The sequence below is a fragment of the Tachyglossus aculeatus genome, chromosome 22 (assembly GCF_015852505.1).
Source record: "Tachyglossus aculeatus isolate mTacAcu1 chromosome 22, mTacAcu1.pri, whole genome shotgun sequence".
Lineage (NCBI taxonomy): Eukaryota > Metazoa > Chordata > Mammalia > Monotremata > Tachyglossidae > Tachyglossus > Tachyglossus aculeatus.
The window spans coordinates 19,976,469-20,001,555 of NC_052087.1; the positions used below are offsets into that span (position 1 = coordinate 19,976,469).

Below are 25,087 nucleotides of genomic sequence, written 5' to 3' on the forward strand. Positions count from 1 at the left end.
TGTATGGTTGATACAGAAATATAGTTTGTGAGTTTGGATAAGTGTAAAAAAGGTGGAGTTAGGAAACTTTGCTATCAGTTTATAGAATACTGCGCTAATTTCAGTTAGTGTTCCGGCGTGACTGCTAAGTCAAGTCTTAGATTTTCATCACTGAAAAAACTGACTTCTCACCATCTCTATGAACTACAAACTATAACCTTTCTCTTTTTGAGCCGCCAGAGGGCTAAAAATCGGACCAAGTGAGTGTTGAATGACAGAATTTCACCCTTCGCCTCTGAGCAGTCTCGGGAGATTTTTGTTTATCTTTATTGTTCTGAGAATCATGACTAGGGGAATTATGCTTTCTTGAGGTACAGCAGCTGTGTCTTGAAAGAGAAACCCCCAAATTAGCATTCTTAGAATATTGCTGCTGCCTGTCTCTAAAAGTAGTAGACAGCAACCCATTGGGTTTAGATGGAAGCTGACACGTAGAAATTTCTTCAGGACATGGAGACGAAAAGGACTTTCAAATGTCTGTCACAATCTGATTTTTTTATATGTAATCCATAAAACATGCCTGATGGATGAAGCCGATCATAACTTGTCTTCCTGCCACCCATGTGCATTTTTTCCAAATTTGTACACTAACCTTCTGTCTACCCGTTCCAAAATTCCAGTTTTATAATAGTACCTGCAAGACAATAACAGAAGGAGAACTTGGGAGAGAATTGCCAGAGAGCATATCGTAGGAAAATCACATAATAGAAAACACTCCCTGCCCCAGTCTTCTCAAATGGCATAGCTTTATTTTTGTTACACTGGTATTTTCACACCCTCTGCTCAGTTTACATTTAAAACTTTCCCAGACGTCTCGAAGATTGGACTTCACTGTGCTCAGTTTAAAATGTGTTTTGTGTGAACATGTGTGAGGTGACCTCAATTCTGAGTGATCCCTCATGAATACCGCCAAGAACCAGAAGCGGGTAGTGTCATTTTACTGACCATAATCCTATCTGTAACTGAAAGAGCCATAGTTTTGTCTCTTGACCTTTTTGATTTTCAAGTAAAAAGTAAACAGTATAATTAGGTTTGGCTGTCTATTTTATGTAACTTCAAATCTGGTGATAATTCAAGATATTGACTTACCTCAGAGCTCTGCTCAGTTTTTCATATGTCATCCTGTCATTTTTCTTCCTTTGTCCCCACATCTTTGCCAGAGCTTCTGATTTAACCACCCGAAAAATACCTTGTTCCCTATCCTCCCATTCAAGAATGCCGCAATTTTCTTCAGGAGACAAGAGGAGGTCTCTTACAAATTCCCACAGGTGAGAACTCTGCAGGCCTTTGTAGAAGGAGAAAAAGGCATAGTTACGTTTTTGTTTTTTTTAGTGCATCAATTTTTCAGGAACTAGTGATCATTTACTTTTAACAGGAGTAATCCTCCCTTGTCTATGGATTGTAATTTAATCAATTCTCTTGTTGGACTTTAACTTCTAGTGAATTTTTTTCTGATACTCTGACAGATCCGCCTATTAATGAACAGATTGAAAAATTTGGTTGAACAGATACCAAATTTATATTGCGTTGTGTGACTGGTATCTTTTATTTCATAAAATGGATTCCATTATATAATTGGAGGACTCCAGTGAAAGAAGCTTCACAAATCCTTTTAAGTTCATTTCAACCAGGGCTCCCTAGCCATGTTGGAAACGATTCAGTATTTTTTTCCTCTTCCCAGCCAAAATAATTTGGATTATTGCCAGATGACCTCAGCTTTGTGGTGGGTAAACCTGCCTTTAGTTTGGAGAAAGGTGAGCCACTGAGCAATAAAATAACCTTATTAATACCTTTTGAAGTGAAGGATGGATAGTTGACCTGGCCAGAAACAACGTAACATAAAAATATTATTTTGAAATACAATGCTCCCAAAACTAGAAGTGACTCCCATGTTTGAATACTTCTATTGATTGACATTTCAGAATTTGGGGAAAATTGACTTCAGGACTACAACCATCATTTAATGTTTATTTTTACCCAAATGTTAAGTTCCAGCAGCTCTTTTTTTTCCAGTAAGAGCACAGAGGAACTGTAACACTGTTCTGGGAGAAGGAAAAAGTGTACAGAAGGTGTTCAGTAGCTTCCAACAGTTTTAATAGGAGAGAAAATATTTATCTCAGAATAGATAAACAGAGTGAGGAGGCCTTAAAGCCACCCTGCTCCTGCCACTACCAAGTTTGGAAACTCCCAGCTCTAGCCTTTAAAACCAAGTTTTTTTGTGTAATCTCCCCTTCCTTCTCCCCTACCCCTTTCCCCAGTCACTCTCTCCAACAAACTCATAGCCAAGCTTGGACCAGAAGTAGGCACTTTGGTGATGTTTGGATCATAGGAAAAACAGCACTAATCTGTGAAAATATTTCAGTCTCCATTTGAAATCTATTTCCCAATAAACATACCATTTCTTCCATGACTGTGACATTCCTGGCTTTTGATGCCACCCGTTTTTAAACATGTAGTTTCGGGACCTGAAATGGAATAAATGACCAGAAAGCATTGACCGAAATCCAAATGTGCATGTTTGCAAGCTCGATTCTTGTACCAGCTCTATTCTGCATCTTAACTAGATGGCACAGAAGAGGGTAAATATGTAAAAGTGTACAGACAATGCAAATATCAAACAAATACACTGAATTCAAACACTTGTGAAGGGTGTTTGGTGGAGATGAAGAGTGAGGAAAACTAAGTGATTATGGGGTTAAACATTCTACCTGTTCATCTGATCAAATGCTATGCTTCACTGAGTCCAACTGTATAGTTTATCTATTGGGTTATTTTATCTCTTAAAGAGAGAGAAAAAGTTAGGCTGTAAAGATAGACCAAAGTGAATTATTAACCTGTGAACAGGCGGTGTTTCTCTGAAATATAGCAACATAAAAAACGCAGGTATTTTCATTGTGGAATAATTGGGCTTGCTGTAATGTCAGCTCTGCCCCTTATTGTCACTTGGGTTGTGGGTTTTCTATTGTGACTTCCCAAAGCTAATCTTTGTGTACTCAGCTTTATAGAAGACATTTTAAATTCCCCACAACCTGAGTCACCTAAACCCATCACCCTTCTCTAGCCCTTATGAACTTATTTACACCCATTCTCAAGCTTGTTTGCTTATAGGTTTATTCAAGTTGTACATTATTTTATGATATTTGTTAAGCACTTACTATATGCTGGGTACTGTACTAACTGCTAGGGTAGATACAATCTAATCAGGTTGGACACAGTCCATGTCCCACATGAGGCTCATGTCTTAATCCCCATTTTACAGATGAAGTAATGAGGTACATAGAAGTCAACTGACTTGCCCAACTTCACACAGGAGATGTAGCTCCAACAAGCCATACGTTCAATTATTTATCTAATCGACCCTATTTGTAAATATTTTTATGTGAATGTGTTTCACAATTCATGTCCTGTGAGGCAGACACTTAAAAAATAAAAACAAACAAACAAAAAACAGCCCTTGACATCTCAGGTTAGGTCCTGACACCCTGCTGCCGTATTGACATTAGGTTGTTAAGGGATGGAGTAATTTAGTGTTAAGGGAGAGACCAAGGACTCCTCAGCCATGTTGGGACTCTAAAGTACCTAATGCACATACTCCAAATCCCAGTTCAGGAACACTGAACCACCCAACCCCATGCTTCATGACCGGGGACCCATCCACAGCCCTCTGGAGGCAAGGACCCAAAGGACTGCATAAAGATTGGACCTCCTAAGACTCGAGGACGAGTAAGCACCACCGCTGCTTCGATGACAGACAGGTCCATATGCCCAGAACTAGTTAGTGGTGAGGCAGCAGGGCAGGCAGAAACTGGTCACAGTCACGTGATTCAGAACTCCAGGGTTTCCTGGGAAGTGCCTGAGACTGTAACACCTTTCTTTCCTTCTCCCACAGACCATCACCTGAGAGAAGACATGTCCTGTGAAAGTGGAGCAAGCCAGCTTTTCCTACTATTGGAGAAGCAGCATGGCCTAGTGGATCCAGCAGAAGCCTAGGCGACAGAAGGACCTGGGTTCTAAACCCAGATCCACCACTTGTCTGCTGGGTGACTTTGGGCAAGTCACTTTGCTTCGAGAGTCAGAGGTTGTGGGTTCTAATCCCGGCTCCGTCACTTGTCAGCTGTGTGACTTTGGGCAAGTCACAACTTCTCTGTGCCTCAGTTACCCTATCTTTAAAATGGGGATTAAGTCCGTGAGTCCCACGTGGGACAACCTGACTATGTTGTATCTACCCCAGTGCTTAGAACAGCGCTTGGCAAATAGGAAGCGCTTAACAAATACCATCATTATTATTATTATTATTATTCTCTGTGCCTCAGTTCCCTCATCTGTAAAATGGGGATTAGGACTATGAGCCTCATGAGGGACAGGGTCTAATTAGCTTTTATCTATCCCACTGCTCAATACAGTGCCCAATTCATAGTAAGTGCTAAAAATATCATTAAAATACAAAAAACAAAAGAACACTGGAAAGGCTTAGCCTCTGTATATGTGTATATATATATACATATTTATAATGATAATTCTATTTATTTTTATTCATGATGTGTATATATCTATAATTCTATTTATTTCTAAAGATGCTACTGATAACCATTTACTTGTTTTGGTGTCTGTCTCCCCCCTTCTAGACTGTGAGCCCATTGTGGGCAGGGATTGTCTCTCTTTCTTGCTGCATTGTACTTCCCAAACGCTTAGTACAGTGCTCTGCACACAGTAAGCACTTAATAAATGTAATGCCTTCCCTCCACACATCTGCCAAGCTAGCTCTCTTCCTTCCTTCAAAGCCCTACTGAGAGCTCACCTCCTCCAAGAGGCCTTGCCAGACTGAGCCCCCTTTTTCCTCTCCTCCTCCCCATCCCCCGCCCTACCTCCTTCCCCTCCCCACAGCACTTGTATATATATCTATACAGATTTATTGTTAATAATAATAATAATGATGATGGCATTTATTGAGCGCTTACTATGTGCAAAACACTGTTCTAAGTGCTGGGGAGGTTACAAGGAGATCAGGTTGTCCCATGGGGGGCTCACAGTCTTCATCCCCATTTTACAGATGAGGTGACTGAGTCCCAGAGAAGTTGAGTGACTTGCCCAGAGTCACCCAGCTGACAAGTGGCAAAGCCGGGTTTCAAACCCATGACCCCTGACTCCAAAGCCCGCGCTCTTTCCACTGAGCCACGCTGCTTCTCTAAGGAAGCAGCGTGGCTCAGTTGTACGTATTTACTATTCTAATTGTTAATGATGTGCATATAGCTTTGATTCTATTTGTTCTGATGATTTTGACACCTGTCTCCATGTTTTGTTTTGTTGTCTGTCTCCCCCTTCCAGACTGTGAGCCCATTGTTGGGTAGGACCGTCTCTAGATGTTGCCGCCTTGGGCTTCCCAAGCGCTTAGTACAGTGCTCTGCACACAGTAAGCGCTCAATAAATACGATTGATAGATTGATTGATCGATTAGACCAATGATGGCCCCTGCTGGAGTGATGGGGAATTCAAGGGCTATTTCCCTCCCTAAAGTGAAGCTGTTGCTTTTCTCATACTGTTGTTTCATACAGAACTTGCTCAGTCCTTTCTTTCTCATTCATTCATTCTTTCTTTCATTCAATTGTATTTATTGAGCACTTACTGTGTGCAGAGCACTGTACTAAGCGCTTGGGAAGTACAAGTTGGCAACATATAGAGACGGTCCCTACCCAACAATGGGCTCACAAGTCTCAATATGTCTTGCCAGTTCCTCCTTCACAGAATCTACATTAATAGCCTAAAACCTTTCCCTGACCCTCAGGGAAAGCCCTGGCTTTGCACAAATAATTGCTTAAAACAATATTAATAATAATATCAATGAGGATTTTCCTTAGTCCCAGGGTAAAGTCTGAGGAGCAATAAGTGAGGAGTTTTGTAGCAGTTTAAAAAGAACATGAGAAGCAACATGGCCTAGTGGAAAGAGCACACTCCTGAGAGTCAGAGGACCTGGATTCTAATCCAGGCTCTGCCACTTCTCTGTTGTGTGACAGAGAAGTTCCTTCTCCTCACTCAGTCTCCTCATCTGTAAAATGGGGATTAAATCCTACTTCCTCCTACCTAGACTGTGAGCCCCATGTGGAACAGGGGCTGTGTCCCACCTGATAAACTTGTACCCACCCCAGTGCTTAGAACAGTGCTTGGCACATAGCAGGAGCTTAACAAATATCTTAAAAACAAACAAATGAAAAAATAGTCTCATATCACAGTGTTCAGTGATATTCACAAACCTTGGGAACAAGTTTAGTAAGACTGGGATTGACAATTATGAATCAGTTAGTGAGGGATGTCACCAATTTTGCCTTCTGGGGTGTGGGGGGCATTCACCTAAAACACTTGAAAGGTTGTAATTAGGATCTTTGGCATCCCTGTGTTAGCTTGGGAGCAGTCATTATTCCAGGCCCACAGAAGTAGGTTTCCCAGATACCAGCATCTCTGGGAATTTAGCCTTTTACTTACAGTCTTTGATAGAGGCCTTGGTCTCTTCAATGTCATTAAAAAAGGAATAACCTAGGAAACAAAAACAAGAGAAACACAACAAGCAATTCTGCTTTCATTTGGAGAGGCTATGGGATAATAGTGACTGGGCATCCATACAATTCCTTGAATTGGGTCTGGGAATGGGGTGGAGGTGAGCTGTATGAGCTGTTTTCTTTAGATGCTGCATTGGTTTTTCACTGATTTGTAGACTCTCAAGGAGAGAAGGGACCTCAACCAGGGGTAGCCCCAGAAAACAATATTTGATAGGGGTAAAGGGCATTCCGGCTGCATTTCTACCTGGATGACTTTTGTCTCATTTTCAATTAATGAAAGGGAAAAAAATGTTGTCTGCCACACTACCACATTCATCCTCATTCCCAAATATCTCTGAAATCCAGTTGATTTTTCTTCCAGGAACCACAGCAGTGAGTTAGCGGGGAAGAAGATGTGTTAGTTGGGTCGGGATTGGGGGCTTACCTCTCCTTTCCTTCCCTCCTCCCAGGAGCCACCATGGGAGGTGGGTAGTCCATCTCCTAGCATCTGACCAGTTCACATCTTAAAATTTCCTAGAGGAGAGTCTATCCAGAGTAGGAGATTCCGGGGCTTAATAGCTCATGTACAGGAATCTAAATTCATCCTGCTGTAGTATACACTCATTTCCAAATGTTTCGCCTTGTACTCAACCTAAGCCACTCAAGCCAGACTTCCATCTTTCTAGCTATAGTCATGTACTTCTGCAAAATCAGCATAAAGTGAATTTATTGCTGCTCAGCAGGGTTCTTGGTGCTGGGATTGTAAACACTAATAGGGCTATTAAAGACTCTCTAGCTTTTTCAGTAGTGAGAAACAGCTGGGGATGGTCACATGATCACTCTATCAATCATATTTACTGAGTGCTTATTGTGTGCAGAGCACTGTACTAAGTGCTTGGGATAATACCATACAAAAGAGCTGTTGCCCACTTCCTTAAGGGCAGATGTTTTTAATATTAATAATTATTATTATCATGGTATTTGTTAAGTGCTTACTATGTGCCAGGCACTGTATTAAGTGTTGGGGTGGATACAAGCAAATCGGTTTGGACACAGCCCCCGTCCCACTTGGGGCTCACAGTCTCAATCCCCATTTTACAGATGAGACAACTGAGGCACAGAGAAGTTAAGTGACTTGCCCAACATCCCACAGCACATAAATGGTGGAGCCGGGTTTAGAACCCATGACCTTCTGACTCCCATGCCCATGTTCTATCCACTGCGCCATGCTGCTTTGCTTGTTGGAGGAGGCTAGGACTAAAGAGTCCCGTGATTATGGGGCCTTCCTCCAGGTCAGTTCAGTCGCCTCACTTAAACTTCAGCCATCCGCTATAGTGAGTGACACACATGGTTGGGGCGGAGGGAGGGTTGTATGGCCTTGCACGGCTGTCCTAAAGATCTTGAAACCCTGTCCAGTTCTGAGGATGACCTGCCCCAGAAAGACTTGGGGCTTCAAAGCATCCTCCTCTTCCTCTCCACCTCATTTCCGCTAATCTCAGCATCTGTCCTGGCCCAGCCTCCCCCTGAGATGACCCTGCTGGACCAATCTCTTTACCAACAGGTCACAGAAGGCAATGAGGAATGGGCTATAGGTTGCGGCACTCGACTGGGAAGTCGTTGTTGTATTTCATCTGTTGTGCTTTTCCCAAATGTTTAGTACACTCTATTGCACTCACTGAGGGCTCAACAATCTACTATTTAAACGGTTCAGGTCACTTTGTACAGGAAGCCAGTAGAGGGCAATGGTGCCTGAAACCGTTTATTGTGGGATTGTGTGCTCTCATCACAAGCTACCCATACTGCCTATTGTTAATGCCTCTGCGCAACATCACAAATTTAACTGGGTCTATTGTGCAGTAGATTTCTAGAGAACTCTCCTATCCAATCTCCGAAGCACTGACCATGCGTTCGGATGTTTTGGAGGATGAAATACAAGTATTCTCCACAAATCCCCGCAGCGTCAATGAACTCTTCCTGGGTCATGCTGCAAAGCTGCAAACCGTTGATGTTGAAGTGGCAGAAAGAGATGCAGTTGGCATCCAGCTTGTACTGGTCACAGCAAAATTGCAGCCACTCCCAGACGTGGCGCTTAGTCCAGTATTCTGGGTGGACGGATGTCCAGTAGGAATCACAGGCTATAAGAGAAGAGAGACCAAAAGTTGAATTTTTGCAGAGGATTTTTCATGTGAAACTTTCTGGTCCAAAGAGCTCCTACACTAGTTTTGTTTCAACTGTCTAACTTTATCTTTACTGTCATTCAAGAAACTCAAAAAAATCATAGCCCCGTGGCCGCTTTATCCAACTGTCATATTATTGAAGAGCAGAGGAGGATCCTAAAACATACCTGAAGGATTGTAATGAGTAAGGGGGCAAAAATGGAAGAATGAAGAGAGAAGAGGAGGTTTTAACCATACACAAGAAAGAGTAAAAGTGAGTCAAGCGATTTCAGGCTGTTTGTTTTCTGAATCCTGCCTGTTTAGAATAGGGTGAACAGTCATCTGGCTTAGCAATGGACAGTCTGGTCTATCTCCTTTCTGGTGCTTCACTAGGTCATGACTCCCTGCTGCCGAGTTCTGCAGCTCAGACATGGTGCCAGAGTCCAATCAGATCTGGAAGGGGAGCATAGTGACCCTGGAGCAAGAGCAGGGGTGAGAGGTTCCCCTTGAAGAAATGTTCCAGGATCACATGAAATTGTCTTATTGCAAAATGAAGTTTGTAACTTCATCTTGTTCCAGCCAGTAGTAGGCTGGTGATTCCTCATCCATCTTGGGAAAATTTGTTATTGTCCACATGGAAGAGGAAAGCAGCATGGCCTAGAGGAAAGAGTGCAGAGAACCTGGCTCTAATCCCAGCTCGGCCACTTGTCTGCTGTGTGATCTTGGGTAATCCACTTCCCTGAGCCTTGGTTTTCTCATCCAAAAACTGGGAATTAAATCCTACTCCCTCTTATTTTTTTTCCATGGTATTTGTTAAGCACTTACTGTGTGCCAAGCAATGTTCTAAGCACTGGGGTAGATACAAGTTTTATCAGGTTGGACACAGTCCCTGTCCCACGGAGCTCACAGTCTAAGTAGGAGGGAGTAATATTGAATCCTCATTTTACAGTTGAGGAAACTGAGGCACAGAGGAGTTGAGTGACTTGCCAAAGGTCACATAACAAGCAATTGGCAGAGTCAGGATTAGAACCCAGGTCTTCTGACTCCCAGGCCTGTGCTCTTTCCACTAGGTCACATTGACCCTCATGAGAAGCAGGGGCTTTATACCACCTGATTATCTTGTATTTACCCAGTGCTTAGTGGGGTGCTTAGCACATAGTAAGTGTTTAACAAATACCATAAAAATGGTATTTATTGAGTACATACTGTCTACAGAGCACTGTATTATTATCATTTTTATTATTATGGTATTTGTTAAGCACTTACTATATGCCAAGCACTGTTCTAAGCACTGGGGTAGATACAAGGTAATTCATTCACTCATTCAATCATATTTATTGAGTGCTTACTGTGTGCACAGCAATGTACTAAGTGCTTAGAAAGTACAATTCGGCATGAGATAGAGGCAATCCCTACCCAACAACCGGCTCAAAGTCTAGAAGGGGGAGACAGAAAACAAAACAAAACAAGGTAATCTGGTTGTCCCATGTGGGGCTCACGGTCTTAATCCCCATTTAACAGATGAGGTAACTGAGGCACAGAGAAGTGAAGTGTCTTGCCCAAGGTCACACAGCAGGTAAGTGGCGGAGCCGGGATTAGAACCCCTGTCATCTAACTCCCAAGGCCATGTTTTTCCACCAAGCCATGCTGCTTCTCTAAGGACTGTACTAAGTGCTTGGGAGAGTACAAATAAACAGAGTTGGTAGACACATTACCAACCAAATCAGTGAACAAGGAGGACCAGAAGCCAAACTACAAGCTGACTAAATCAAAAGTCTGTTAAAATTTGCTTTTGTAACATTCTTTCTCTTTATCTTGCTGTCTTTTCTCCTCCTGTCTGCAAATGGGAAAGCTTCAAAAAGCAGAAACTATGTTAGCTCCCAAAAGAGGACTAGGAAGAAACAACGCCATTGCATGGGTGCCAAATGTAAAAAACAAACAAAAGGAAACTAAAGCTTCAGCTGTCATGATATGAGTTCAAAATCATCATTAATTACATCAGATATAAGAGGAGAAACTAAATAAATGTTAACCCACTTCCTCACCCAAACCAGATGGGCTGCAAAAGGAAATCTGATTACAGGAGACTTGAAGAAAGTGGAGGTTTTTAAGTGTTTTATCTGCCTTTACATTGTGAGCAGTGAACATGTCTACCAGCTTTATTTGTATTGTACTCTCCCAAGCACTTAGTACAGTCCTTTGCACACAGTACGTGCTCAATAATTGCCATTGATTGATTTACAAAGAAGATAAATTTTCAGCAGGTGACCAGAGCAAATCCCATGTGCACTGGAAGGTTTAAAAGCCATGCTAGAGGAGGGAAACAAATAAAAAAAAACCCCACCAAAACTCTTTAAGGAACAGACTGTTTAAATCAGCAGAACCCAATGCCATGTGTCCTAAGGTAGCTGGACAATTGGTGATGTTATATGAAGTCACTAGCCTTCATAAGGGAACTTATAATGGGTAGGGAAAGTCTCTAAAGACTGGAAGTTGGCACATGTTGGAACTCTCTGTTTACCAAAAACTGCACACCAGTCAGCTTAATATTGATAACTGGGAAGATGCCTGAACAAATAACCAGATAATTTACATTCAGTTGGAACTTCTTAGGAGACTAGGGAGCAAATACTGTTGCTTCATGAAAAGCAAACCATACCAGACTAATGTAATCCCTTCCATCATAGTGACAGATCATATCAGATAATCCTAGAATATTAGAACTGGTAAGTCTTCATGAGGTCTTCTGGTCCAGTCCTTTGCCCCCAGGCTGTCCAGGATGATTTGTTGTTAATTTTGCTCTGAAAGATCACTAAACCTGGTGAGTCCGTGTGGTCCTTTAGCTTCTCAGAACCTATTCACCCCTTCCTTAGTCATTTTTGTCACTCTTTTAACCTTTCCTTTTCCACATCCTTGGCAAAAAATGCATTGTCCAAAAGTGGACACAAAATTCTAGCAAGGTTCTGGGCAAGGCTCTAGCAAAATATAGTGCAAGGATGACTGTCTGATTCTTGCATCTTTTATTTCTCAGTGCTAAGTTGGCTTTTGAATAACAGCACTGTGGGTGAGAGCTCTAGAATACTGACTCCTATTTTGAGAGACCTCTTAGATAATGGCCAGACATTTGTGCTTGAGGGTTTAGTTGTTCAGCTGCTTGGAAGCAAGGGATGAGACCAGATGACCTCTGGGGGTCCTTTCCCTCTCTTATGACCCTTTGGTTCCCATAATGAATCTGTCCTACCAAAAATCCTGAGTGGTTACTGGGTTACTTCTGCATGATCCATAAATACCCATCATAACTATCAAATTTGTCCTGCGAATTGAGTGTGTCTGTCTCTGCCCCCACAGTTTCTTGGAATAGGGTCTCATGCCCTCCATATATTTAGTCTAGCTGTCCTTTTTTTTAAAAAAAATGGTATTTGTTAAGCACTCACTATGTTTCAGGCACTGTACTAAGTGCTGGGGTAGAGACAACCTAATCAGGTAATATAGTATCGGTCCCTCATAGAGCTCATAGTCTTAATCCCCATTTTATAAATGAGGTAACTGAGACACAAAGAAGTTAAGTGACTTACCCAAGGTCACAAAGCAGACAAGTGGCAGAGCCAGGGTAGAACCCAGGTCCTTCAGACTCCCAGGCCCTTGCTCTATCCCTAGGCCACACTGCTTCTTTTTCATCAATGTTTCATTTGTCATTACTGCTAATCGACAATATTATGACTATTGATTAAGAATATTTCTAATTTCATTAGCATATATATGTTTTTTAAATGGCACTTGTTAAGTGCTTACTATGTGTCAAGAACTCTTCTAAGCACTAGGGTAGATGCAAGATAATCAGGTTGGTTACAGTCCCTGCCCCACATAGGGGTTGTAGTCTAAGTTGACGATGTTCTAGCTAAAATCTAGGAAAAGGAGAAGAGGAGAACAGAGGTAAAGAAGAAGACAGGAGAGCTACAAAAGAAACCAATCAAGAAGAACAGAGCCAGCACATCCTCTGCACTAGGGTAGATGCAAGATAATCAGGTTGGATACAGTCCCTGCCCCACATAGGGGTTGTAGTCTAAGTTGACGATGTTCTAGCTAAAATCTAGAAAAAAGGAAAAGAGGAGAACAGAGGTAAAGAAGGCAGGAGAGCTACAAAAGAAACCAATCAAGAGGAACAGAGCCAGCTTCATCCTCCTTAAAGAGGATGTGCTGAGCCAAGTGATGCTGAATGGGTTAACCCAGGCATGCAGCATAATGGAATGATGTCAAACAAAAGTCTGCATAAGTCCATGTGAACCTAGAGCATTTCTTCACAGTTGAAGGGAGACATCCTCCCCCTCTCCTCCCAACACACTGGAAACAATTTTCCCCTCAACACACCTCCTGCTGTTACTACAGACCCATGTCTTTACCGTCGTAGGCCCCTGCAAACCCAGGTACCACTGCCTGACTGCAATGGAGGGAGAGTTGGCAGCTTTCAGATCGTTACCCGTGGATAGCCTGGCGCCACCCTAACTGATGGTGCTCTCCAAGGGGGTTGTCTCACTTAATGGCCTTCCAAAGCCACGCCTGAAGAGGAGAGTATTGCAAAGTCTCCTGGGTTTGCTGCTTAGCACTATTACCATTGAGACCACAGGCAAACAGCAGCCTCTTGGTGGAAGTGTAGGAGAGTTAGAGGAGTGAGAGCAAAGAAAAATATGAGAAAAAGGTAAAAAGAAAAAGGGAGGGAGTAGGTCAATTAGTAAACCTTCAAAAACGTGCTTGTAAAAATCCAAAAATGAGTCAACTCAGGAAAGCAAAAAAATCTGGAGTGGAGATCACTAGAAGAAAGACAGGAATTGAGGAAGTACAGTGCTCTGCATACAGTAAGTGCTCAATAAATATGACTGACTGAGGAAGGAAAAAGAACAGGATTTGAAGAGAAAGTATGTCTTTACATAACTTGTGAGGAATAATAATATTAATAAGTGTAAGCTCTTTGTGTCAAGCATTGTTCTAAGTGCCGGGGTAGACACAAGTTAATCAGGATAGACCCACAGGGGGCTTACAGTCTAAGTAGAAGGGAGAACAGGCCGTGAGCCCCCATTTTACAGTTGAGGCACAAAGGCACAGAGAGTTTAAGTGACTTGCCTGAGGTCACAAAGGGAAGACAAGCTGCGGAGCCAAGATTAGAACCCAGGTTCTCTGCCTTCCAGGCCCGTGCTCTTTCTCTAGACTAAGCTGCTTCTCAGAATATCTATTTCCACTAAGTCATGACATGCTGTCTGTGTTTGAAGGTCACTCGGATTCCCCATCCTCAGAGGAAATCCGTCTGAAAATATGAACTACAGTGTACACAGAGTTGAACAGAAAGGCCCCAAACTGAGGTGGTGGGAATGGGGAATTGACTGGATGGTCTGAGGTTTCTCCCACTCCTCCACAGTTTAAGAACAAGGGAGGAGAAGAAGAGATAAAAACAAAGGATATTAGTACTGTGTGCACAGCACCGTACTAAGTGTTTGGGAGAGCACAATACAACAGAGTTGGCAGACACATTCCCTGCTCACAAAGAACTTAAAGGAGGGGCTTTGTTCCTGGGCAGAAAAAAAAGCAGTTTGCTGCCAGTGAATAAGGAGAAGGGCAACTGCCGTTTTTTCTCCAAACCTTCTTTGGTGTTACTGTTGGAGACAGTGCCATGATAGACAGGGAGGACCATATACCCATCAGAAGATATTTGAGGGTCCAGTCAGTGAAACTAATCTAACTACATCATAAAAGCAAGTACAGTTAAAGAACTTCTTTGCCTGTGATAAATACTTAGTAATTCAGAGGGGGAAAGTACCTTTTTTATTTATGCTTTTGTCACTCAAGGGAAATTACTGTTGCTTAATATTGGCAAGGTCTCCTTGAACTGTCTCTTGCCAACCTGTGGTTTTCCCTCAATATGTAGTAATGTTTCTGGGCAATGGATTTTGTTTGAATCCTCAAAGACCCTGTTCTGCAAGTCCATTTGAAGGCAAAGGAGGATGAGATGATGCTTTGAGGATGTGTCCTTTGTCACCAGGGTCTTCTCATTTCTTTAGATAACTAGACTTAAACTGGGAGCCCCATGTGGGACAGGGACTGTGTCCAATCTCATTATCTGGCATCTACCTCAGCATTTAGTACAGTGCTTGGCACATAGGAAGCGCTTAATAAATACCATGATAATAATCACTGTTATAAATGGTGAGAGAGAGACAGAGGGAGAGACAGGGAAAAAAGAAAATGAGAGTGAGACCTCTCTGGATGGTATAGGAATTTATAAGTGACCTTTGCTAGGTTTTGGAATTGTGGAGCCTGAGGAGGCATTATCATATCGATTAACCAATAATATAAGCACTTGAGAGGGAACAATAAAATTGATCCATCGTATTTATTGAGTGCTTACTTTGCTCAGAGCATTATACTAAGCACTTGAGAGAATACAATACAACAGAGTTGATAGACACATTCCCTGCTCTCAGCTACAATTTAGTGGGGAGAAAGACACCAAATCAATTACAGCTAGGAGGAAGAAGAGAATGGAAAGATGGATCTGTAGATGAGTAAGTGCTGAAATAGCAGAGTACGTAAGGTGATAGGTAAAGAAGTGCTCAGGGGGTGGTAAGTACAGTAGTATGGAGGTGGTGCAGGGGTACTGAAGTATTAGTTGGGAGGACATCATCATATGAGGTGGGAGGTGTTAGGATCCAAGCAGTGACACCATGACTGAGTTAATTAATTGACAATGTGAGGGTGAATGAGCATCAAAGTCAACTCCAAGAGTGATCAACCGATCAATTAATCAGTCAGTGCTATTTGTTGAGTGCTTACTGTATGCAGAGCATTGTATTAAGTTCTTGGGGAGAGCACAGTAAAACAGAGTCGGCAGACAAGTTCCCTGCCCACAACAAAAAGATTGACAAAGGAAGGCAAGAAAGACCTACAGGAGGAAGAGCTGCTTGTTAGTGCTGATGATGAGAAGATGAAGATGTTTTGCTGTAGTTATAGTGATTTACCATTGCAGCAATAATAATAACAGTGATAATGATAAACTGATTCTTGAATGTTTAAAGCCCTTTTCATTCAAGAAGTCTGCTATGATTGTCAGTATCATAAATAATTTACTAAAAATGCACCTATTCAAAGTAAGTGCACAGCCCCATCTTTCCTGTCTTAGGAGCTGACCATTTGAGACATAATCCATATCCTTGTGACATCCTGGGAAGGTGAGCTGCTGCCGATATCACTATTCCCATTCTATAGGTGAGGAAAATTAGGGTCAGCAGAGTTAAATCACAGGTCCTGGCCACCGAACAGTGAGTCAGTGCGAAAACCAGGATTGAGTAATTGAATCCCATGATTTTCAGTTCTGGACTCTGTCCACTAGGTACCTCAATCCATTCTGTTGCTTGAAGGGCCACCTCAGGACAATAGTTTAGCTCTCTGCTCTTCCACCTATTCTTCTTACCTTTAGGTAACATAAGGAGCCCTCTGGCTTTCCTGGTATTCTGCTTAGAAACATTTATTAACCTCAAAATTCTTCAGCAGTTGGGTCTGAAACTTTGCCTTGGCGGTGATAAATATCAAACTTGCTGGCACTATCAATGCCCAGGTTTATTCCTTTTCATGGAACAATTCTTGTCAATTCACCCTTCCCTCCCCACTGTTTGCTTTGGCTTTTCAGAGCATCAGATTATTTCTGGAAGTCAGGAGAACTTCATGGATTCTGAGAAGTGCCAAGGTGTGGATGGGCATTGAGTCCAGGCAGCTGTCTCAGACACAGAGAGGTCCCTTATTTCACAGCTCTCTCCTTTTACTTCCCCAGAATTGGCCTTGTGAGGAGCTCTGTTCTCGTGAAGGAAACACTGAGCCAAGGTTGACACACTCCAGCAGTTAAATGGAAAAAAAATATATACCTAAGGAGATTGACAAGCTTTTCTTGCTTCTGATGGGGTGGGGATGGATAGGGGTGATATTTGGAGGGGAGTAGGTAAAGAAGATAGAATACATTGCTCATGAAAGAAAATCAGAGATGAGCAAAGATAGCCAAATTGAGCTGAAACCAAGGCATGGGATTCCCCAATTTTCAAATCTAGGAAACATTTTACCATCATGACCTAAGCCATTACAGCACAGTTCTTTTTCAATTGCCTGCACTAATGTGGGGCGGGAGGAATTGCCATTGTGTAGCTAATTAAAACCCCAAGTCACTAGAGCCTGAGAGGAAAAATACCCATTCTTTAAGCCAAGGATTTTGTCCTGGGCTGATTTTCAGAATTGCTTCAAAAAGCAGCATGGCTGTCTTTCCAATTCAGCTGTGGGGAAAAAATCATGCCTGAGTGACTGAGCTCACAGAAATCTCTAGATTTCCCTCCAGATTGTAAATTCATTATGGGCAGGGCACATGTCTATCACCTCTGTTTTATTTTATTCTCCCAAGTGCTTAGTACAGTGCTCTGCACAGAGTAAACACTAAATAAATATGATTGATTGAGTGAGTCTTTTTATTCCCCCATATAAGTTTACCTGCCATTTCATTCTATGTGCGGTATGTTTCAGTGTCTGAGGGTATGTGCTTATCTGTGTCAGTCGGTATGTATCTTTTTTACATGTGTTGTGTGATTGTGAATCTATATGCACATGTTTGGGTCTGGGTGAATGTATGAATAGGAACATAATCAAAGCTTACAAAAGCTGTGGACAGGCAAATACAAAGTTGCTCTTCCTTGTTCACCAAATCCTACCACATGAGGATGAGCTCTAAACAAACAAGAAGAAACACTGCTTCACCTAGGAGGTGCAACTGAAAGTTGAACAGACTTAGTTGTAGGCTAAATCAATCAATCATTGTATTTATTGAGCACTTACTATGTGCAGAGCACTGTACTAAATGCTTGGGAGAATACGAAACAATAGAAATAGCGGAGCATGTTCCCTGCCCATATCGAGCTAACAGTCTAGAGCTACAGGGTGAGAGGTTCATAATGTATTACTGGAGAAAAATGTCATGGTATGGCTCTAAATATTAAGGTGGATGTCACAGAGGGGAAACAGCAAAGTGTTCCACCCAAAATCCTTTTCTGTCAGACAGAAAACCGAGGTTTTTGGATCAGTGGACTGATACTGCATGGCATTGCCAGTGTTCTCAAGTTCCTTGATAGGTGTCTGTTTGTGAGGATTGGTGTGTTGGTATGTGGGGGTGGAGGTGGGAAGGATAATGGACAATTCATTCATTCAGTCATATTTATTGAGCGCTTACTGTGTGCAGAGCACTGTACTAAGCGCTTGGGAAGTACAAGTTGGCAACATATAGAGATGGTCCCTACCCAACAGTGGGCTCACAGTCTAGAAGGGGGAGACAGACAAAAAAACAAAACATATTAACAAAATAAAATAAATAGAATAAATATGCACAAGTAAAATAAATAAATAAATAGGGTAATAAATATGTACAAACATATATACGTATATACAGGTGCTGTGGGGAAGGGAAGGAGGTAAGGCGGGGGGATGGGGGGAGGGGGAGAGGAAGGAGGGGGCTCAGTCTGGGAAGGCCTCCTGGAGGAGGTGAGCTCTCAGTAGGGCTTTGAAGGGAGAAAGAGAGCTAGCTTGGCAGATGTGTGGAGGGAGGGCATTCCAGGCCAGGGGGAGGACGTGGGCCAGAGGTCGATGGCGGGGCAGGCAAGAATGAGGCACAGTGAGGAGGTTAGCGGCAGAGGAGCGGAGGGTGCCGGCTGGGCTGTAGAAGGAAAGAAGGGAGGTGAGGTAGGAGGGGGCGAGGTGATGGAGAGCCTTGAAGCCGAGAGTGAGGAGTTTTTGCCTGATGGCAAAAATGACAATGACAGAGATTATGAAAGCAGCAAAGAAAGGAGTTTAAATTTCAGTGGAAGAGATGAAAAAGTGTGTGTGAGTGACCAGTGAAGAAGAAATTAGGTTGACATACTTTATCATGGAACAGAAATGGATGATATATAATAATAATAAAACAACAACATTTGTTGAGTGCTTACTCTGTACCAGACACTATAGCAGATACAAGGTAATCAGAACAGGCCTGATCCCTGTCCCAGATGGGGCTCACAGTCTAAGTGAAAGGGAGAACGGGAATTTCATCATGAAGAATTTTAGGCACAGAGAAGTTAAATGAGTTGCCCAAGGTCACACAGCAGACAAGTGGCAGAGGTGGGATTAAACCCAGGTCCTTCTGATTCCCAGGCCTGTGCTCTATCCGATAGGCCACACTGCTCTATCCCATATTGCTCTATCTGCCTAGGCTCCTACAAAAGTTCCCTCACTTGGGTCTATGTCTCAATATATGACCATGGGCAAATCACTTAACTTCTCTGTTCTTCAGTTATTTCAACCATAAAATAGGAATTAAGACTGTGAGCCCCACGTAGGACATGGACTCTATCCAACCTGTTTAGCTTGTACCTACCCCAGTACTTAGCCTGGCAAATAGTAAGAGCTTAACAAATAGCATAAAAAAGATAAAATGTGTAACAGAATAAAAGCAAGACTAAACATATATTAATCAGATTTATTAATGATCTGAGAGTCTGTCTTATTTTTCCATTCTGTGCATCACCCCTCCCAGGCTTCATTCTTTTTCAGGGGGAAACCAAGGGTCAGAGGGACTAGAGTGACCCCAGCCAGGGTCTTGGGGTGAGTCAGTATTTGTCTGGTTTGTAATTTGGTTGCTCATGAAATACCCAGTCTAAACAAACCAGTAATGCTGATGGGATCAGCCTGGGTTCTCATGTTCTTGTTGGAATCTACCAACCATTCATCTAGGGCAGAGATGGAAAGCTAGAGGAATGGCAGGCTAGGACAGCTTAAGGATAAGGTAGCAGAAGGGATTGTTTCTTTTTTGCAGGGGATTCAGGCTGACTGAAAGACATCTAGAATCAAAGAACCTTGAAGGATAGAAATGAGGTGGCAGACAGTCTGGGTCAGAAGAAGACTTAGATTAGGCCCTTCCATGTCTGTAATTAAAATGATTTATTAGCATAAGGAGTTTGGAAAGGATTCTGCTCCAGGCGATATTTAAGTTGAACAGTGAGGGGACAAGGTAGCATATGGTCTTATGAATTAGAGCTTTGTAACAAGAAGGAGTAGTTTTAAGAGGGAAAAAAAATTCATCTCATGAAATTATAAATTACTTCCAGGTTTCTTCACAGAGCTGGTCTGGCCCTATCCACAGGACCACTTTCCACTTTGTTCCCAAGCCTGTGGAATGATTTAGACCGAATGGAAAAATGCAACCCTGAAGGAATGTTAGAAACTGCCCTGGAAAGAAGGGAGGGAGGCTGGCCAGAAGATTGGAAAATAATCTGGCATTGAAAGTAAAGTGGTTCAGAATGCGGCTTGTGAGGAATGGTACTTAATCCTTGGGTGAATGCTGCAGCCTAGAGAAACCCCAAATCCCAGTGAATCAACAAAGTGGAGGCTGTGAGACCCAAGTGGGACAGGGAATGTGTCAGGCCTGATTATCTTGTACCTACCCCGCGCTTAGCACATTGCTTAACAAATACCATCATTATATCATACAGTTCTACCTGTTATATTGTACTCTCCCAAGTGCTTAATACAGTGCTCTGCACATAGTAAGCGCTCAGTAAATACCATTGATTGATATTAGAACAAACACCATTATTCTTATTAGAGGAGAAATCCTCAATCCTAGGAATTCTCAGCAGACAATCCTCTGGAGAATGGTGTGTAGTCTAGTCAATCATTCATTTGTGTTTATTGAGCACTTTCTATGTGCAGAATTCTGTATTAAGTACTTTAGAGAGTATAAAGGAATTAGTAGACATGATCCCTGACCTCAGGGAGTTTACAACCTAGCAGCGACATAATAATAACAATAAGAAAAGAAAAATAATTGAATGTGCAAAGCAGTGAACCAAGCACTGGGGATATGTACAAGATAATCAGGTTCCACGTGGGGCTCACAGTCTAAGTAGGAGAGACAAGGGGTACTGAATCCCCATTTTGCCGATGAGGCAAGCAAGGCACAGAGAAGTTATGTGACTTGCCCAGGGTCAAACTGCAAGTATGAGGTGGAGCCAGTATTAGAATCCAGGAACTCTGATCCCAGGCCCATGCTTTTCCACTTGACTGTACTGCTTCTAGCAGACAGAGTCACTGCACGTTTTTAAAATAGCAGGCAAGGTGGCATGTGTGTAATTGACTTTGGCCCCGACACATCTTGAGTAGAGATGTCCTAAATAAGGGAGAAGTAAAGCTTTGAGTTGGTCTAGGTACCTTCTTCAGAGGAGGGTGGATCGAAAGACTCGGGGACTTAGGTATGAGGCTCATTTAGGAGGGAAGTCACTCTGATTTTTAAAGTTAAACAAAATGAAATCATTTTGATCCATGAGACAATAAATTGTGACCTATTAATAGTAATAATAGTAATAATATAATGTAATAATTATAATAGTAATTAATAATTACTACTACTAATAATAACAGCAATAATAATGACAATAATAATTATGGTATTTGTTAAGCACTTACTATGTGCCAAGCACTGTTCTAAGCACTGGGGTAGGTAAAAGGTAATTAGGTTGTCCAATGTGGGACTCACAGTCTTAATCCCCATTTTACAGATAAGGTAACTGAGGCACAGAGAAGTTAAGTGGATTTCCCAAGGTCACACAGCAGACAAGTGGTGGAGCCAGGGTTAGAACTCTCATCCTCTGACTACCAAGCCTATGCTCTTTCAACTAAGTCATGCTGCTTCCATTGGCCTGGGAGTCAGGAGACCTGTGTTCTACTCCCAGTTTTGCCACTGGCCTCCAGTATTACTTTGGACAAGTAACTTAACCTCTCTGGACCTTGGTTTCCTCACTTGTAAAATGAGGGTAAGAGATGTCAAGTGCTCAGTACAGTGCTCTGCACACAGTAAGCACTCAATAAATACGATTGAATGAATGAATTGAATAAATTGTAAGGCCTCTGTGGGTTGGGGGTCTGTGTACATGCTAGTAATCTTGCAACTATTCCTGCACTTAGCATCTAGTAAGTGCTTGATAAATGCTGTAATTATTGGCCACTGTTAGTTAAAAGGCAGGAACAGTGAATTATTTCCTTTGCTTAAAGTGAAGAATAAGGGATTCCTCATTTGTGAAATGGGGATAAGAACCCTTCCTTCTCCAACTCTCAGACTGTGAGCCCCAGTTGGGACAGAGACTGTGTCTGATCTGATCATCTTGTATCTATCTCAGTGCTTAACACAGTGCTTGGTGCATAGTTAGTAAACACAATAATTGCCATAATGAAAGGAGATGGATTTCCATCTTAGAGCCACAAAGAGGGTCTGTTCTTCCTGCTTCTGACTTCTCCCATCTCAGTTTCTTTGAGATGTCCTGACACACATTTCGAGGGCTGAATGGTGCCGTCTTTGAGCTAGTCTCAGAGCAGGAGTGAATGACTATTACTATTTTAAGATTCATTGAGCACTATGTGCCAAGCACTGTTCTAAGCACTGGGATATATACAAGGTTAGTAGGTTGGACACAGTCCCTGTCCTGCATGGTGCTTACAGTCTAGACGGGAGTGAGTAGGATTTATCCTCATTTTACAGATGAGGAAACTGAGGCACAGAAAAGTTAAGCATCTTTCCCAAAGTCACACAGCAGGCAAGAGGCAGTGCTGGGATTAGAACCCAGGTTCTGTGATCCCAGTCTCACTAGGCCACTAGGACCCGCTGCTCCTAGATGACGTGGAAGACTTCAGGGATGAGGTTAACTTTCGACTGCCAACTTCTTCAACTCCCAGAATGATCTTGACTCTTCCTGGTTCCAGGGTGACATGTATTTTGTGAGTAGCTCCTGGAGGACAGAATTCAAAGAAGACTCCCATAGTCCTGTTTACCCTGAGAATTCCTGGGAAGCTAGACAAGCCACTCCAGGGTCTGGATTACAGTTTCCTCACGTGCAAAATGGAGATGACATTGAGTTTTATGAGTTGGTGCTACTGGAGGATCACAGAATGCTCTGAAAACCAATTACCTGCCTGTCAAAGTCCCAAGGGTCACCCCAAGGAGAAGCAGAATCCAACAAAACCCATTTCAGTCTCTAATTCTTATGGAAAAGGACTTTGAAAGATCAAGGACTTTTATGAATTCAGAGTATTAACATTAATAGAGAGCCTTAGGGGGCTGTTTAGCTAAGCAATTTCCCCTCCAGCCTTCTTTACCTAAAATTCTGAGGGCTGGGTAGATGGATGTCAGAAGCCCGGCTCACCCCTAGAGAGGATTAGTCACCCTCATAAACTTAGCGAGAGACATTTACTCTAATTCATTGAATCTTCATTGGCTTGAGGGAAGGCTGCTGACTCCCTGCTGGGATCTCCCTCTGGGGAACTGAGTGCTTTGTGGTGGAAATGTTTTTGCATGTCTCTCTGACTGTCTGCGGGACACAGTTTCATGTGGTTCCGAAAATTGTGTTTTCCCTCACTAGGCTGGGCCAAAGCTGGGATATGCAAAATCTTCTCCCTGATAAAACCACTCAGAAGAATAAGTTATAAAGAATCCTCACAGGAAGACATACTTTTTTTTTTTCTCAGGATCTCATATTTAGGTCGTTCAAGCCCCAGCACCTAAGGTGGTTTGAGAAGGGAGGGGTACCTCATCCTGTTTCCAGGTTAGTGAGTGGGAGGCAAAGTCTCTCAAGGAGTTAATTGGTCATTAACTGGTTCATGATACCTCACAGTAGATGCTCCTCCTCCTCAGCGGAAAAGCAACGCTTCTTGATTCGTTATTTCTCAAGTGGCTAGTCCAGTGACCTGCACCAAGTGGGTGTTCAATAAATACTAATGCTACTACTGTGAGGGGAAAAAAGGGACTTTCAGTCGGGGACCCCTCAGGATTAAATGGAGATTCAATACCTGTTCTCCCTTCCATGTGAGATGTGGGACTATGTCCTAACCGATTATCCTGTACCTACCCTGGGGCTTAGTACAGTGCTTGGCATATAGAGCTTAACATATACCAGAAGTATTGCAAGATGTATTTTTATTTCTTTTGACAAACGTGAAACTGCTTAATGGCTTCTCATAATAATAATAATAATGATGGCATTTATTAAGTGCTTACTATGTGCAAAGTACTGTTCTAAGCGCTGGAGAGGTTACAAGGTGATCAGGTTGTCCCACATGGGGCTCACAGTCTTAATCCCCATTTTACAGATGAGGTAACTGAGGCCCAGAGAAGTGAAGTGACTTGCCCAAAGTCACACAGCTGACAATTGGCAGAACAGGGATTTGAACCCATGACCTCTGACTCCAAAGCCCGGGCTCTTTCCACTGAGCCACGCTGCTTCTCTGCTTCTCATGTCATCTGTTCTCCTGGCAGAAATGGTCAGAGGGTGACCGCTCAATCTGTTCCTAGGACAAGCTTAGATTTTGCCTCATCACCTGCTTTAAGCCTGAGGGGAAGAGATTTACCACTTTGGTTTTTCTGAAGAGATCTCTACAAAGCCTCACAAGGGCACTGAGAATTTGGTGGTGAGGACTGGTATGCCTACTTTCCAGGAGAAACACTTCATTCTTCTAATGCTAACCTCACTGTACCTCGATCTCATCTATCTCACCACCGACCTCTCGCCCACATCCTGCCTCTGGACTGGAATGCCCTCCCTCCTCATATCAGACAGATAATTGCTCTCCCTGACTTCAAAGCTTTATTGAAGGCACATCTCCTCCCAGAAGCCTCCCTAAGTGCCCTCCTCTCCTCTTCTTCCACTCCCTTCTGTGTGGCCCTGACTTGATCCCTCCATTCATCCTCCCTCCCAGCTCCTCAGCACTTATGTATGTATCTGTAATTTATTTATTTATATTGATGCCTGTCTCCCCCTCTATACCATGAGCTCTCTGTGAGCAGGGAATGTGTCTGTTGTACTGTACTCTTCCAAGTGCATAGTACAGTGCTTTGCACACAGTAAGCGCTCAATAAAGATGATTGCTATGAATGAATGAATGAATGAATGAAAAACCAAGTCCCAGAGAGGCTGTAGTTCCTTGAAATCACCCAGCAAATCAGAATCAGAATTCGTGACTTTCAGCCCCTGCCTCTATCCACTGATTCACATCACCCTTCTCCACCATTAGGCATGCTGAAGCAGGACTGAAGCTTTCTAATTACAGTTCCCACCAAATAAGAAAAGCAATGTTAAGTAAAGTCTAATTTCAGGCTTGATTTCCTCTCCAGCTTCCCTTTGAATAGAATAAACAGTTTACCCACCTGTTTGATGATCATAGGTGGGATAGTATTCTTCATTCCCGAACACGTCTGTCCACGACATCAGGGAGTCACAGAATGTTGTGTTGGGTAGGAAGGTGCTGTGAGTTACCGAGTCCAACATC

The 25,087-nt window shown here is 42.6% G+C and overlaps 1 protein-coding gene across 3 annotated transcripts; it reads right to left on the reverse strand.

Moving 5' to 3' along the window:
* ELF5 (E74 like ETS transcription factor 5) lies at positions 1-25,086 on the reverse strand. Of its 3 annotated transcripts, XM_038764803.1 has the most exons (6): positions 24,966-25,086; positions 8,468-8,701; positions 6,514-6,564; positions 2,433-2,501; positions 1,126-1,321; positions 1-670 (listed from the first exon to the last, which is right to left on the reverse strand). In XM_038764803.1, the coding sequence occupies exons 1-6, from the start codon at positions 25,084-25,086 to the stop codon at positions 574-576; spliced, it is 768 nt and encodes a 255-aa protein (XP_038620731.1). In that variant the 3' UTR covers positions 1-573. The 3 variants fall into 3 exon arrangements, with proteins under 3 accessions (XP_038620731.1, XP_038620733.1, XP_038620732.1); XM_038764805.1 differs by lacking the exon at positions 8,468-8,701; XM_038764804.1 differs by lacking the exons at positions 6,514-6,564; positions 8,468-8,701.
* Between the last annotated feature and the right edge of the window lies 1 nt (position 25,087).

Bases quoted from the DNA above. Each gene is read 5' to 3' on its own strand.
- ELF5 (XM_038764803.1), bottom strand. From the start codon at position 25,086: ATGTTGGACTCGGTAACTCACAGCACCTTCCTACCCAACACAACATTC. The intron at 8,702-24,965 runs GTGGGTAAACTG...CTTCTCTTATAG, and splicing joins CACCTATGATCATCAAACAG to CCTGTGATTCCTACTGGACA. The intron at 1,322-2,432 runs GTATGTTTATTG...CCTTCTACAAAG, and splicing joins TCACAGTCATGGAAGAAATG to GCCTGCAGAGTTCTCACCTG.